The 17,236-nt window shown below is 35.4% G+C and overlaps 1 protein-coding gene across 1 annotated transcript in view; it reads right to left on the bottom strand.

Annotated features, from left to right (window-relative positions):
* Positions 1-15,731, bottom strand: part of LOC125152564 (uncharacterized) — a 47,906-nt gene extending 32,175 nt beyond the window's left edge. Inside the window, exons 1-3 of the mRNA XM_047834644.1 lie at positions 15,587-15,731; positions 14,506-14,604; positions 6,738-8,100 (exon numbers count right to left, since the gene is read on the bottom strand). Coding sequence (XP_047690600.1) covers positions 6,738-8,100; positions 14,506-14,604; positions 15,587-15,731 — 1,607 coding nt within the window. The remainder of the gene's footprint in view (positions 1-6,737; positions 8,101-14,505; positions 14,605-15,586) is intronic.
* Between the last annotated feature and the right edge of the window lie 1,505 nt (positions 15,732-17,236).

The following is a 17,236-nucleotide window of genomic DNA, read 5'->3' as shown; positions in this document are numbered from 1 at the left end:
TACATGAATCTATACTTATACTCATGATGACATGTAACTACATATATATGTCATATTAATGCCAAATTCTATGTTTTGATATTGTACTTTATGTAAGATGTGACCACTGATGGAAACTTGGTAAAATGTACCATTTCTGTAGATTCCTGTGTACCTATAATTATTTTCAAGTAAAAAAGTTAAAAAAAAAAACTTAATGGACTGAAAAACAGAATGCATACAGCTGAATTGTGAATTAGGAAGCCAGATTTCATTACTATACAGGTCAGAGGAACCGAATGTAACAAAGTGATGCAAAGTATTAGAATAAAACTTGATATAAAAGATTGAAGTAGAAATTCCACCATCCATTTAAAAGAAGCCCCAGAAGATAATAGAAATAATTGAGGAGAGGTAATGTTTGAACTAGTAATCAATGAAAGTAACCTCAAAACCAAGAAGGATGTTAAGTACTCAATTTGAGAGAGCCCTAGCAAGTTAATAAAATTCCAATTATCATTAATTCTGGTACACATTTTGATTTTAACATCTGTGAGACCAGAATGCATCTTAATATCAGTGACATAGCATAGTTTAATTCAGTGTTTTCTTTCCTTTAAAATGGTAAATAAAATAACTGGTTCTAAAAGTGATGGCTTTGAAAAAATTAAGTAAAATAGTAATACCTGAAATACCAAAAATAAGTTTTAAAAAATACTGAAAGTTTCAAGAAAGATTTCAAAAACAGTTTACATACATAAGAATAAGAAATACATTAACATTATACTTTCACAGATTATACTCATGTAGGAAGACAATAGAGTAAATCATCAAATTCAGAGAGAAAAACAATTCGTACCAATTTCCAGACTGTGCCAAACTCTCATTTAAGCATCAATGAAATAAATTAGGCATTTAAGAAACCTTCTCTGAATGTATTCCTGGAAGCTATAATCCAACAAAAAGACAAAATAACCAAACAACAGAAATAAGGTGACAAGGTTGCAATCTTCATACAAAAATCAATAGCTTTCTTATATATCAATAATGATCAATTAGATACTGTAACAAAACATTTCCAGTCATGAAATCAACAAAATGTATAATGCATCTATGATTGAACAAAGCAAAGAATTTGTAAGCTCTTTATCTAAAAGTGTAACGACTAGGGGCGCCTGGGTGGCTCAGTTGGTTAAGTGTCCGACTCTGGCTCAGGTCGTGATCTCACAGTTCCTGAGTTTGAGCCCCGCATCAGGCTCTGTGCTGACAGCTCTATGCTAACAGAGTTAAATTAGTTTTAATGCATGGAAGATCTAACATTGTAAAGATTTCAATTTTTATTTTCCTTTTTAAGTACCCTGTCTGAATAGGATACAGTATAACACCTTGCAGCTTAACAGATTTTCTTTGGTAGAAAGGAAAATAGAAGTGATCTTGATTTTTTTTTCATTATGTTTCTGTATATTTTCTCAATTTTTATAGAAAGTTATTTATAAAGAGCAAAGGTAAAAATGTTTAGAAGGATACAATACTAATATATATTAAAGGACATTAAAACAGCAACAATAAAAAAATTATAATGGATATTCTATGCCATTTTCCTGTCTCTGCAATGCTATATTTACATATATATAAATATATATTATACATATACATACACACACACACACACACACACACGTATTTCAGAAGCAGACAACAGGACACAATAAGGGAAGAAATTATTCACTAAATAAGAGTGTAAAAATTGAAAAATTTTCCAGCCTCAGTTAATTATTCCCCTTCACAAGTCAGGATGATATAAAAATTACATGCCAAGCACCAGTCTATCATCAAATTAGTAGTAACTGATGAGAAGTAATGCCAGGAGGAATACTATGACAGTGGATAAGGCATTCTCTAAGTCCATGGATGGTAGTTTTATCAGAAGCTTGGCATGCAGGGCAAGTAAATCTATATTGAGTTAAGTTTCTAGTCCAGTAAGGTCAAAACGCTGCCTCTTCTATGATGGAAGTGATCGAAGGTAACCAACCTGCTTCCAGTAGCTAGCTGAACACCTCAAGGAATAGGGTTATGTTGGGGGGCTCAGTATTGTCTCTGCTTCTGGCAGATTGAGCACTCAGCAATGGTCATAGCCAGGTCAGCCTTGGTGAGTGGAAGTCCATGTTGCTGATCACATGCATTACCTCCATCCCTGCCACCATGGCCACTTTGTTCATGGGTCCACTGGATGACAAGGGTGGCTGGGGAAAGAAACTATTAACCACAGAAAGGGCCATCCTGTCCACTTGATTATTAAAATCCTCCTTTGCTGAGGTCACTCATTTACATGGGACACACGTATCTTCAATTTTTTTGCCCTAATTCAGAGAGGTCTACCCACCTACCTCTCCCCCAGATTTCATTGTCCAAATTTCCAATCATGTTCCTTCCACTACAATGCCACACACTTAGTATCCATTTCCACACTTGTTCCCTGGATTTCTAAGTTAGAAAACTCAGGTAGTTCTTTTGGACTGTAGCACCCCTCCTCATGGGTCACACTTTGCACTGCACTTTTAGGAGTCTGCTGGGACAGAGTCTAGTGATAGGTCTAGAAACAAACGGGGGTGGTTGTGGGGGTTTCTGAGAAGTAGCATTGTCTTGCATGGCCACTACCTCAAGGGAGGTCATTAGTTTCCTCAAGCAATGCATAGTTAATTCCATCAGATGGAAATGGAAAGGCTGATGTCACTGTGGGTGGGGATGCCACTGCCACTAGGGATGGAAAGGCCACCTCTGCTGATGAGGCTGCTTCTACTGGGAAGAAGACTCAATATAGGAGCTCAATGTCACAGCTACGTCAGAGCCTTCCCACTTGTCCCCATACCATCTTACAGGATCCCATTCTTTCCCAATCAATACTCTCACTGTAACATTACTTAACTATTCAGCTGAGAATTTCCCAAATCTCATTTGAAAAATTCCATTGTTAAGTAATTTCTCTCTACTTGCATTTTTTTGTAATCAGCCAGGAGCCAAGCCACACCTTCAACTTCATTATTGTTCACAAGTTCTACTTTCCACAAAACACTAGAATGGAATGCAATTTCACCAAGTTCTTTGTCACTTTATAAAAAGAACTGCCTTCCTCCAGTTTCCAATATGTTCCTCACTTCCACCTGAGACTTCATCTGTACTGCCTTTACCATTCATTTCTACGAACATTCTGTCGATAATGTATTCTCTAAAGTTGAAGTTTTCTCTTCAGCTCTTTTCTGAGATATCACCAAAATCACCATTAATGTCTCTATTTTTTGCATGCATCTAAAAACTCTTCCAGCTTTTACCTATTATTCAATTCCAAAGCCACTTCTACATTTTTAGCTATTTGTTACATTAGCACCCCACTTCTGGTACAATATCTGTCTCATTCATTTCAGTCTGCTATAACACAGTACAATAGACGGGGTGGTTTATAAACAACAGCAATTTATTTCTCACAATCCTTGAGGCTGAAGTCTGACATCAGTGTGCCAGCATGGTTAGTTTCTGGCAAGAACTGTCTTCCAGAGTAAAGACTGCCATTTTCTTGTATCCTCAGATGGCACAAAAATGTAAGAGAGCTCTCTGGGATCCCTTTTACAAGGGGACTAATCTCAATCAGGAGGGATCCACCATTGTAACTTAATTTCCTCCAAAAGGCTCCATTTCCTAATGTCATTATATTGGGGGTTAGGATGTGAACACATGAATTTCAAGGCCCAAATGGCTTCACTGGAGAATCCTACCAAACATTTGAAGAATAATTAACAATTCAACACTACCTCTACCAGAAATGAAAAGGAAGCAATTCTGTGAAACTCATTTTATGAGGCCATAATCACCTTGATAGCAAAATGAGGCAAAGACAGTAGAATGCAAGAAAACTACAAACTAGTATTTCTCATGAATATAGATACAAAGATCCTAAAAAAAAAAAAATCCTCAAAATATTAGCACATCATAGCAATCTCAGCAAATCCAGCAATGTATTTATGTACTACATACAAAATGTACACTACAAACAAATGGAGCTTATTCCAGTGATGTAAGTCTTGATCGATATTTGAAAATTCATAAATGTAATCCATCATAACATAGCAAAAGAGAAAAATCACATTTTACTCCTATCAGTTGCTGCATATTTCAAATAAATTTCAAGGAAACACAGAGGGTTCCATGGCAGTGTTTCCAGAGAGCAAAGGGTTTTCAAAGTTATAATGGGCCTGGGGTGGGGGTGGGAATCAAATATATAGTGCTGTCCTGAAAATATAGCCTCCAAATAATGATGAACCCAACTTTTATCTTTCCTGTGAAATACTAGGGCTTCTAACAATTTCAAACTCATTTTTCTACAGCAGCCTCATAGGGAACCTAATAGAGAAGAGCCTGTTGATTCTTTGAGTGAACCCTAATAAAATTCATAGAAAATACAGTTTTTAGGGGTGCCTAGGTGGCTCAGTTGAAGATTGACACCACATCTTGATTTCAGCTCAGTTTATGATCTTAGTGTTGAGATGGAGCCTGGTGATGGTCTCCATGCTGATAGCACAGAGCGTGCTTGTTATTCTCTCTCCTTCTCTCTCTGCCCGTCCCCTGCTTGTGTGCATGCTCTCAAAATAATAATTTTGTAAAATTAAAAAAAAAAAGAAAATATGTTTTTTAAGACAATGGTACTACTTGAAGCACTGCAAGCTTGAACCTAATGGGACAGAAATAGTACAAAGTGAAAGGGCCTTGGGATCCCAAGACACCTACAGGCTAAAAACAGTCTGAGGAAACTATTCACCTATAAACACGGGCTACCTTTCATGAAGGGGAGGAAAACAAAGGATGATTCAGGGTAGAACCAAGATCTCAGTATGCAAACATGCCACTTGGAAGCAGAAAGACACTTAAATTGGGTTCTGAATATCCCACTGAATATCACAGCAGAGAAACACTGTGAGAAACAATATACATTACATTCTTTTAAAAACCAAATCTTCAAAACCTCATGTGTATTTTACACCTAACACCATGTTAGTTTGAACTAGCCACAATTCAAGTGCTCAATTTTGAGTGCTCAACATGTTGCTGGCAACTATCTTATTTGACAATGAAGGTCTAGTCCATTAATTTCCACATTTAGTTGTAGTAACTGCTTTTTAAACTCATTCTTTAAACATATGAAGTACTGTGGGACAGGCATGGTAACAGAGGTAGCAATAGGTGAACTAGATAAAACTTGGATCTTCCATCTGTATTTCCCAAATACAGTACAACGTATTTAATATCCCAATGTGCAGAACTTCGACAACACCCAGAAATTTTGATATGCAGTCATTTAAAAAAATCATTTACTTCAATTTGGTTAAAATTCCAGAGCTAATTTTATCTTTAAAATAATATTATAGAAAAATTCAAATACATAAAAGTAAAGAAAATAGCAAGAACAAAATAAACAAAAACTATGTACTCAAGACTTACCATCACTTTAACAAGCTTATCCTTTTCTTTTGCATGAGCACTTTTTTTTTTTTAATTTTTTTTAACGTTTATTTATTATTGAGAGAGCACGAGCAGAGGAGGAGCAGAGAGAGAGGGAGACACAGAATCTGAAGCAGGCTCCAGGCTCCGAGCTGTCAGCAAAGAGCCCGACATGGGGCTCGAACTCATGAACTGTGAGATCATGACCTGAGCCAAAGTTGGTTGCTCAACCGACTGAGCCACCCAGGTGCCCCACATGAGCACTTTTAAAAAGTTCCAGACATCATACCATCTTATGTGTATAAACTTATCTCTAACATTTTTATATAACTACAATGCTACCTAACAAAAACATAATTTCTTAGTATTATCTGTCAATATTCCCATTTCCCCAACTGTCATAAAAATGTCCTTTTTACATATTTGTTCAACTTGTGATCTAGTTCACTGCATTTGATTGATATACATTTCTTCAGACTCTTAATATTTAAGAGTTCCACCTCCCTTTTTTCAATGCTATTTTATTGAATTTGAAGGCAGGTCATTTCTCTTGTGGAATTACCCACATTTTAAATTCGTTTCATTGCTTCTTCTTGTGTCATGTTCTTGTGTTCTGTGATTCTTCCCTAAACTGGGAGTTCGATCTTGATGCTTAGATTCAGTTCAATATTTTTTGGCAACATGTGTATGTCTTACTGTAACTTATTAGGGGGCACAAAATGTTTTGTACTATTTTGAGATTAAAATTGATCAGTGGGTATCTACTGGTCTTAACCTCCACTGAGAATTGTACCTAGATCCATTATTTCATTATGTGCTGCAAAATTCTCTAATAAAGAACTTTAGCTCATCAACTTCTAGTTACTCTAAAATACAATTCAACAGGAAATGCAGGCTAAATGATTTTCCTTTCAATTATCAGTTTTTGGAATGAGATAGTGCCCTAGCAACCTTCATAGATATATTATACAGATGGGAAAAAGAGGCAATGATAGGTAAGATTAAAAGCTCTTCTATATTCACTCCTTTAAAAAAGAGTTTCTTTCTAGAACACATTTCCCAAAGTTTAACATAGTTTTTAATGATGAGAAAAGGCTTCTAAAAATTCATGAAATTTATCCTTTCCTTCAAAGAAAACCTAACTATTTAGGTTAGCTGTAAGCACAAAGCAAAAGGGATTCCTATATTCAAAAACTTTTCCCCTAGAATTTATTTTCTAATGCCCCTTAACACAAAATTCACAGTGGAAGGATTTCCTAAATTATTTAGTTACATTATGAATTCGCTGATGGTAAGTAAGATGTGAATGTTGTCTAAATGCCTTTTTACATTCCTTACATTTGTATGGTTTTTCACCAGAATGAATTCTCTGATGTTGAATAAGTGATGAATGAAGTCTAAAGGCCTTTCCACATTCCTTACAGTCATAGGGTTTCTCACCAGTATGAATACTCTGATGTTGAGTAAGTTGTGATAGCAGTCTAAAAGTCTTCTCACATTCCTTACATTTATAAGGTTTCTCACCAAAATGAATACTCTGATGTTGGGTAAGTTGTGAGAACAGTCTAAAGGTCTTCCCACATTCCTTACAATCATAGGGTTTCTCTCCAATATGAATACCCTGATGTGAAATAAGTTCTGAGTAACGACGGAAGAACTTCCGACATTCCTTACATTCGTAAGGTTTCTCACCAGTATGAATTCTCTGATGGAGAGTGAGATGATAGCCACGACTAAAGGTCTTTCCACATTCTTTACAATCATAGGGTTTCTCACCAGTATGAATTCTCTGATGGAGAGTGAGTTGTTGCCGCACCCTGAAGGCCTTTCCACATTCCTTACATTCATAGGGTTTTTCACCAGTATGAAGTTTGTGATGTACTCTAAGGCCTGTACTACACAAAAAAGCCTGTCCACAGTCCTTACATTCATAACACTTCTCAGCAATATTAAGTCTCTGATGTCGTGTAAGGTGTGCATACTGTCTAAAGGTCTTCCCACATTCCTTACATTCATAGGGTTTCTCACCAGTATGAATCCTTTGATGAAGATTAAGTTGTCCTCTTACTCTAAAGGCCTTCCCACATTCCTTACATTCATAGGGCTTCTCACCAATATGAGTTCTCTGATGTACTCGAAGATCTGCACCACATGTAAAGATCTTTCCACATTTTTTACATTCAAGGAGTTTGTCAGAAGTATGAATTCTCTGATGTCGACTAAGGTGGGCACACTGTCTAAAGGCTTTTCCACATTCTTTACATTCATAGGGTTTTTCGCCAGTGTGAATTCTCTGATGGAAAGTAAGTTGTTGGCGTACTCTAAAGGCCTTCCCGCAATCCCCACATTCATAGGGTTTCTCTCTATTATGGATACTCTGATACAGAGTAAGAGAAGTGAGTTTTCTGTAAGTGGGCATTTTTTCAGAGGTGGTTTTTTTCACTTGCCGGAAATATCCCTCTTGAAGGTGTTCTTGTCCCTCAAACTTCTCATATTTATAGTCTTTTCTGATAAAGGAGTTTTCAAGGCCACAACTTCTAATTCTTCCCATTATCTCCCACTGAGATAAATTCATTTCACAAATATCCTTTTCTTGAAATAACTTTTTAGTGTCATATCTGGATTCTAAATCTGAAAGAAAACAAGATAAATACATGCTATCTTCTTAGTCTAGAAAAAGTGAACAAGCATATAAAAAAACTTTATAATAGAAAATAAAGCTCAATTTCAAGTAAACGAGCTAAAAACCTCATCAAAGTTTGAGAATCTTTAAATTTTTTAATGATTACTTTTTAATTAGAATAATGCACAAACATCTTACCATGAATAACATGGCCTTTGTTTACCATAAGATATCATCTCAAGCCACTGCCTGGTTTGCTCCCTATATTCCTATCCCACTAGCCTCCTTTCAGTTCCTAGAATATGTCACAATCTTTCCATTTCTTAGAGCTTTTCACTGACAATTTAAATTCATAGGAATTTCAACTTGCATTTTCTACATAGTTGGGTTCCTTTCATCCTTTAGATACCATGTTAAAAACCAGACCCATTCTGGGGCACCTGGGTGGCTCAGTCGGTTAGGCGACCGACTTCAGCTCAGGTCATGATCTCGCAATCCGTGAGTTTGAGCCCTGCATTGGGCTCTGTGCTGACAGCTCAGAGCCTGGAGCCTGTTTCTGTTTCTGTGTCTCCCTCTCTCTCTGCCCCTCCCCCATTTGTGCTCTGTCTCTCTCTGCCTTTCAAAAATGAATAAATGTTAAAAAAAAAAATCAGACCCATGCTGACTTCATCTAATTTATATACTTTATTTTCTATCCCAGTAACTTGTTCCATGCCTCTTAACACTTTTTTGATTTTGTTGTTACATATTCATTACTTTTCCCATTTTTAAATTCTCTTTATTTTCTTACCTTAAACCTTCCCAAGGGCAGAAGCAACCTTTCATTTATCATTGAATAACAAACTCATAGCATATAGTAACTATTAATTATGAAATCTCATAATTGGTTAACAGTTATTGCCTATGTTCCCTTGCCTCTAATCTTATACCTTATTACAGATTAAATATTTTTTATTACTTCCTATAGAGATAGGAAACAAAAGCACATCTAAGCTATCTCAGTCAAATATATAAATGAAAAATGGTGATGTCTTCACATCTGATCATCTTCCCAATTGTCTACTTTCACTTAGGTATCTCCACTACATCTGATTTTCTACCTTGCATAGTCATGAGTAAACTTTGCCTGTTTTCACAAGGTAACAAGAAGCTCATCTTTATTTCAGTTTATATATCTACACACATCTATGTTACAAACAGCCTGTTTAGTTCCTTCATGCCCTTCCCTATACTCTCCCCAGAGTCCTCAAAGCCAATGCCATTTAGATTCTACCTAGAGAGTATTTTCGTGATTTTTCAGGCATAAGAACAGTTTTATACCATACAAGCATGCTAATAAAATTCTGAGCAAAGAGATGTTTTTCTCAAATGTGTATTTCCTCAAAAAAATTCCAATTAAGAGTTCACTACTTTTCAAAATGAAAATGGTATTTTTAAAAACTGAGAATACAGGAACATTAGTTTTAATATGCCCAAACTGGAAAGAATCCATCAGAATGGCTATGCAAATTAAAACATACTGAAACAACACAATACTGTATACCAAGGAGAATGAATAATATACGTACATGCAACAACATGGATCAATCTCACAAACATAATGGTGAGTAAAAAAGCCAGACATAAAAGAACATATACTGTATGGTTCCATTTTTATAAGTTTCAAAAAAAGTAAAATTAACCTATGGAGTTGCTAACAGTCAGGATAGTGGTTAATTTCAGTGGGGAGGAATGACTGGAAGGAGTTAGGAGGGAGCTGCTACTTCTCTCTCTCTCTCTCTCTCTTTTTTTTGTTTGAGTTTTTTATTTATTTAAGAACTCTCTACACAGAATGTGGGGCTCAAACTCAGGACCTTGAGATCAAGAATCACATGCTCTTCCAACTGAGCCAGCCAGGCACCCCAGGAGGGAGCTTCTAATATCCCAGCAAATCTCTATTTTGCTGCCGGTCAGATGGGTGTGATCACTTCGTGAAAATTCAGTAAGCTGTTTCCTTATGATTTCTGGATTTTTTTTTTTTTTTTTGGTATACATTTATGTTTCAGTAAGTTTGCTTAGAAAAGGATTACCGAAAACATTAAAAAGTAACAATGATTTAAATAGTGTAGATAAAATATAAGCAGAGACAGGTAAATGATGATAGAAAATATCACTATTGGGGCACCTGGGTGGCTTAGTAGGTTAAGCGTCTGACTTTGGTTCAGGTAATGATCTCACGGTTCATGAGTCTGAGCCCTGCGTCAGGCTCTGTGCTGACAGCTCAGAGCCTGGAGTCTGCTTTGGGTTTTGTGTCTCCCTCTCTCTCTGCCCCTCCCCGACACATACTCTGTCTCTCTCTAAAAAATAAATAAAACATAAAATTAAAAAATATATATATCACTATGAAATCTGTGTGTCTTCCTCCCTCCCTCTCCCCTTAGTTCCTTCCATTCTCCCGCTTTCCCTCTTCCCCTTCTGTCTCCATCTCCCTACCCCAAAAAAGCAATAAAAAATTATGGCAACTTTGTAAGAATCTTTAGGAAAAAGTCAATTTAAGTCTTCATTAAGATAAATAAGATATAAATGACATAGTAAATGACTAGTAATTAGCTAAGTAACAGTAGTAAATAAGTAGGAGGCTATAAAGGTATGACAAATGTTATAAATGGTAATTTCAAAGGATTTACTTATAAATTTAAAAAGTAAAAACCAGCAATGGAAAAGGAAAGTCATAAAAAAATTTAAAAACAGGAAAGTCATAGTTAAAATAAAAGTAAGCCAAAATATTTGTAAGAAAATGAGAAAGTGTTCACAGCATAAATGCTCACACAAATTGACATAAGAAACATTAAACCATGGAATGGAAAAATAGAATAAAGGAGATGAGCAGACAGTACACAAAATATATATAAATATACACGAACTTAAGACAAAATGTCCATATTCTCTCTCTCTCTCTCTCTCACACACACACACACACACATACACACACACACACACACACCACAAAGTAGAACAAGTTATAAAATTTATCCTATAGAGGTGCCTGGCTGGCTCAGTTGTTGGAGCATGCAACACTTATCTCAGGGCTGTAAGTTCAAGCCCCACATTAGGTATAGAGATTACTTAATAAAATCTAAAACACACACACACACACACACACACACACACACACACACACACACACCCTATAAATTTAAAGGTTTTCATTAAAAAAAAAAATTCTGAAAGTGGATATAGTGAACCTGAGACTCTCATATATGCCCCCACCCGTTATAAGACATGCCAGATTAAGACCCTGGCATGTTGAAAATTCTCACCTAGGAGACTACGCTATAGTATGAACACTGAACTGTAATCTTATGATTTCTGTAAACAAAAAGTCAGCCATATTTGTTTATGCCAGTTCTTATCCTTGCAAGCTACTAAGACAATCATTTCTATAAAAACAAAGCTGAATATTTTAGGTTCTTGTTCTACTTTAAATTGAAACTAGAAATAATAGCCTATGTAATATATATATGATCTAAACAAGAAAAAATTGGCTGGACCTACAATGAAACCAAAGGCCAAACTAAACATCCAAAGACTGGCCTATGGTAAGGAATTTTAATGTTTTGATTTTTAAGATATATGTAAAATATTTAACTATTTAAAATTAATAAACCAAACACTACTTTGGATTCTACTGAATCAAGAACTTTAGTAAACAATGCTAATATGAAAACACAGTGTTAGCCCATCTTAGATCAATATGAAAGGAGAAATGTTCTTTCCTTTTGCAGGTATCAGCTTAAATTAAAAAGAAAACGAGGATCATGTTACCTGGTCACAGAATTAATTTGTTTTCTGAGGTATGATGTCTTTCATTACCTTTCTTTGTTGTTACTGATACAAGATAATATGGAATACAGAATATTTATGACAGAGGCAGTATTGGTTATATTAACACCAGGGTTAATGTATCAAGAAGTCTGTAAATATTAAAACCCTATGACCACAGAATTGTACTTCTGAGAATCAATACTTACTAAATACTAAATAATCCATAATGAATCCTAATAAAATACTAAATAATACTCACATTCTGCTGATAATCTTACTGCTTAATTAAACAAGGAATCAGAAGCAACTGAAAGAAAAATACGTATTCTCCCCTTCACATTATTCAACCAACCTGTGTCCGTATCATTGTCATAAGCATGAGTTTTCTTCATAAATTGGCTCCTATTCTTTACCATCTACTGAAGGCCATTCCGTACAATATTATCTATCTTTCTACTCCATCAATTTTCATTTCTTTGAAATCATTCCCTTCAACATTTAATATGTTCTAATACCTCACATCGTAGAAGACATTTCCTGTATCCTATGTGTCTACTTTTATGGCAGAATTCCTTCAAAGAGTTGTATATATTTTTTAACACGGTCTCATCTCTCATTTTCTTTTTATTTCCCAAAAACTTTAAAAGTTTACCACAGAGCACCTTTAACATACACAAAAGTAGAATAGTTTAATAAATGTCTACACATCTATGACCCAGCCTGAACAACCATCAACCCCTGACCAACCCAGGCCAATGCACACCCCAATCTACTCTTCTCATATTATTTGACACAAATACCATATATTCATTTTTTCTACTTACAGGATTTATTTCTAATAATACCATTATCCAAACCTAAAAAAATGGACACTAATTCTTTAAGAATATCAAAAATGAGTGTTCATACTTCCAACTGTCTCAAAGATAAAATTTTAAGTAATTTAAAAATAGTAAATTTATCCCCCCAAAAAGTCCATAGAATACAACTGGTTGACAGGTCTTTTACATGTCTTTTAATCTATAGGTTGGTTCTCCTGCAATCTTTCAATTTCCCTTGTAATTTATTTGTTGAAGAAACGGTTTTGACCCCATAGTGTTCCCCATTTCTTAATTTTGCGGACTATATTCCTATGGGGCAGTAGAACATGTTCCTCTATCTTCTTCCCATAAATTGGTAGTTGGCTTTAGAAACTTGATCAGACTTAGGACCAATTTTATTGGCAAAGTTATTTCATAGGTGATATTGTGTCCTTTCATTAGAAGAAGTATGTCTGATTTTCTCTATTTCTGTGACATTATCAGTATTGATGTTCAATGCCTAGATTCAGTTGTTCATTATGGGTTCCAAAATGGTAATACTCTAATTCTGTCATCTTTCATTTATTCACTGAATACTTTTAAGAAAAACATCCATCTAATACCTATTGGTACAGTTCTTATAAGGAATGCAGAATACTTCTTTTCCTTTATATTTATATTTTCTAAAATCTCTAGTAGTTTCCAATGGTGAACAATTTACTATTAGTAACACTAAGAATGTATGGAATTAAGCATATTTTATGTATTATAACATATTGCAGTTATGTGTATAGTCAAATAGTTCCATCTTTGACCAGCTAGAGCCTCTTCAAACTACTTCCTGTTCTCTGACCACCCTATTTAAAGTTACCCAACTCACCCATCATAATTCTCCATATTCTTACCCTACCTACTTTTCTTTTTTTTTAATATGAAATTTATTGTCCAATTGGTTTCCATACAACACCCAGTGCTCATCCCAACAGGTGCCCTCCTCAATACCCATCACCCACCCTCCCCTCCCTCCCACCCCCCATCAACCCTCAGATCATTCTCAATTTTTAAGTGTCTCTTATGGTTTGGCTCCCTCTCTTTTTTTTTTCCTTGCCCTCCCCCATGGTCTTCTGTTAAGTTTCTCAGGATTCACATAAGATACTTTTCTTCATAATACTTAATCACTTATGATATTTGGTAACCCATTTGTTTGTTTATTGTATGACTTCCCTACTACAATGTAAACTTTATGAAAAGAGCAATGAAGAAATACATATACAAAAAATGGATTGGAAACAAATTAGATCCAAAGTACAGGTAAAATGGTTGTCATTACAGGGGTACCTGGGTGGCTCATTCCATTAAGCACCCAACTCTTGATACCAGCTGAGGCCGTCATTTCACATTCGTGAGATGGAACCCACCATGCTCAGGGCTAAGCATGGAGCCTGCTTGGGATTTTCACTCTCCCTGTCTCTCTGCCCCTCTCCTGCCCATGCTCTCTCCCTTTCCCACTCTCTCAAAATAAATAAATAAACATTTAAAAAATTTTCCTTATTTAAAAAAAAGGTTGTCATTATGGAAGAAAGCTTTCCCCCACTGAAATGACAGGGAAATAGAAGTAAAGAAACAAGTAGCAAGCCATAGTACAGATGAAATTTCCTTGGTGGCTCATGCTGAGATCTAAGTTTTCTTCCCAGGTTTCAGGTCTTTTCTTCATTACCAGTATCTATGGTGTGTGTTTCCTTCCCAATCAGTAGGCCATGCCATGCCATGCCATAACCATGTATCTCTGCCTGATTAGCACTTACTCACCTAGGCTCCTTCTTCTTCTCTCATCCCTCACAACCATCCAGGGTTCTTTCCCTTGCTCTAATAGGGTAATCACATCTGGCTTAGAAATGGTACACCCTGCTTGAAAAAAACATAAGGGTATGTAATAAAGAATTTATTTGATCAAGCCTGCAGAATGAAATAGAGTAATGGGATTGAAAAAAACATTCATAATAGTGTTACTTCAGGATCACAAGGAATAACAAGAACAGAAGTAGGAACATTGTCTTATTTAAACTCATACAAACTCTGTCTCTTAAGAGGAAGGAATGATTTTTTTTTTTTTAAAGAAGAAATAATGATTTGAGAACACTGGTTTTCAAATCCTGGCTCTGCTACCTGGGTCACTATGGCCTTATTTTTCTGTTGTAAAAAGGAAATACTGTATCTAGCCAAAGGACTGTTGTGAGGTTTGATTTAATAAATGTAAAGTGTTTGGATGAGTGTTTAGCACACAGTACACGCTATGCATACTTATTAGGGACTTTTATTAGATATTTTTGCTATTTTTTGTTCTTTTGCTAAGAGGAAAATAATTAGTTTCTTGCCAGAATATTCATCCAATATCAAATGCAAAATTCATGTATTTTAAACTTTTACACATAAATCACTTAAAAGGTAATATGTCTGTTGTGGTAAATTCAATGGTCCACTTGAGTTTTAATAAACTGTTGATTCAACCCAGCAACACATATGTTGTATAAGCTTTTTAAATAGATATGCGGAGCCAGATACCTCTGGTCTTCCTACTCACATTCAGGTGAAGTAACAGATAATAGACCATTTATAGCAATAAGAAACCAGATTTCTTTGATAACTGGTTTTTCTATAAGTGTCTCAGAATTTATATCTAGCTGTCATTAAAGAGAAGTAATTATGGAGAAGGCAAAGAAAGACATAAAGGTCACTAAATTATCGGGGAAGCTGAAGGAGCTATTTAAATGCTTAATGGCTGCAGGTGCCTATTCCTAAATACAAAGAAAATATTCAGCTAGCTTCTAGAAAGACAGCCGTGAAATTCAGTCCTATGAATTTCTAAATTATATGACACAGATAAGCTTACCCACTGACACCAAGTTGCTATAGTTCTCTAATATCACATCTCTGTACAAATTCCTCTGATATGAGTTCAGGCATTCCCACTCTTCCTGAGAAAAGTCTACAGCCACATCTCTGAACATCACCAAATGCTGAAATGACAAACCCATGTATTATTTCTAAAATTATTTATTTCTGTAAAGGGCCAATATTTTAAGCTGTGCATGCCACATATGGTCTGTTCCACATCCTTTCCTTTTCCCTTCTTTTTTAAAACAATTCCTTCAAAACATAATTAGCTCAAAGGCTGTATGAAAACAGGCCAAGGGGGGCACATGGGTGGCTCAGTCGGTTAAGTCGGTCTGACTTCGGCTCAGGTCATGATCCTGTGGTTCATGTGTTTGAGCCCTGCATCAGGCTTTGTGCTGACAGTTCAGAGCCTGGAGACTGCTTCAGATTCTGTGTCTCCCTCCCCTCTGCCCTTCCCCTACTCATGCTACATTTAATGTAAATAAACATTAAAGAAATTTTTTAAAATTTTTAAAAATAAAAATAAAAACAGGCCAAGGGACGAATCTGGCTCATGAGCTGTAGTTTGCCAACCACTGCTAGAGACAAAACTTCCTGTGGGAAGGGGGATAATTCCCTTAATTAAGCACTGTGGGATACTTAATTTTATTTACTTCTAGATATGTTCACATAGATTAATCAGAATTTCCCAATTAACTGGAATAGTGATCATAAAAACACTGCTTGCAATGGGCTTAAATGGGCCTAAAAAAATTCTCAATAAATGTGTTTCATTCTAACTCCTTTTCCTTTAAGGATTAGAAAAAAAATTGATGGATTTTTTCCCCTTCCAAATGAACCATAAAATTTCTATTTTTAAAAAGTAGAGTTTGGGGGTGCCTGAGTGGCTCAGTCGCTTGAGTGTCTGACTCTTGATTTCGACTCAAGTCAAGATTCCAGGGTCGTAGAATAGAGCCCGTGTTGAGCCCTGCTTTGAGCCATGCTCAGCATGGAGCCTGCTTAAGATTCTTTCTCTCTCTCTCTCTCTTTCTTCCCTCTGCCCTTCTCCCCCACTTGCACTCTCTCTCTCTCAAAAACATAAAAAAATAAATTTAAAAAGTAGAGTTTGTATAAAACTAAAAATTTCTTCCAGACCTCTCTTCATCATTGTATCATTAGCATTTTTTGTTATAACAAATACTTTACTGAATATTTTTAATTTACTAAACAATAGTCCATTTGTGTTAGACTTAGTAATGATTATATTCATGTTTCTATACTTTTAAATATATTAAGTCATATTTAAAATTTAAGTTATACAAAATCTCTGAAGCTGCAATGTCCAGTATTCTAACGTAGATACATGTAGTTATTGAGCACTTAAATTGTGGCTAGTCCAAATTTAGATGTGCTATAATTATAAAATACATACCTGATATTAAAGACTTTAGAAAGAAAAAAATGTAAAATATAATTTCCATACTGATTACACTTTAAATGATAACATTTTGACTATATGTACTGAATTAAATAAAACATTAACTGTACATGTTACTTTTTACTTTTTTTTAATGAGACTACTAAAAAGTTCAAGATGACATAAGTGCCTTGCATATTATTCTATACTCTTTATGAGATGTTATGCTGCCTACTGCACTTAAGGCAC

The sequence above is a fragment of the Prionailurus viverrinus genome, chromosome E2 (genome assembly GCF_022837055.1).
Source record: "Prionailurus viverrinus isolate Anna chromosome E2, UM_Priviv_1.0, whole genome shotgun sequence".
Taxonomy (NCBI): Eukaryota; Metazoa; Chordata; class Mammalia; order Carnivora; family Felidae; genus Prionailurus; species Prionailurus viverrinus.
The sequence above is the reverse complement of the archived record's forward strand: the minus strand, read 5'-3'. Positions and strand labels throughout refer to the sequence as shown.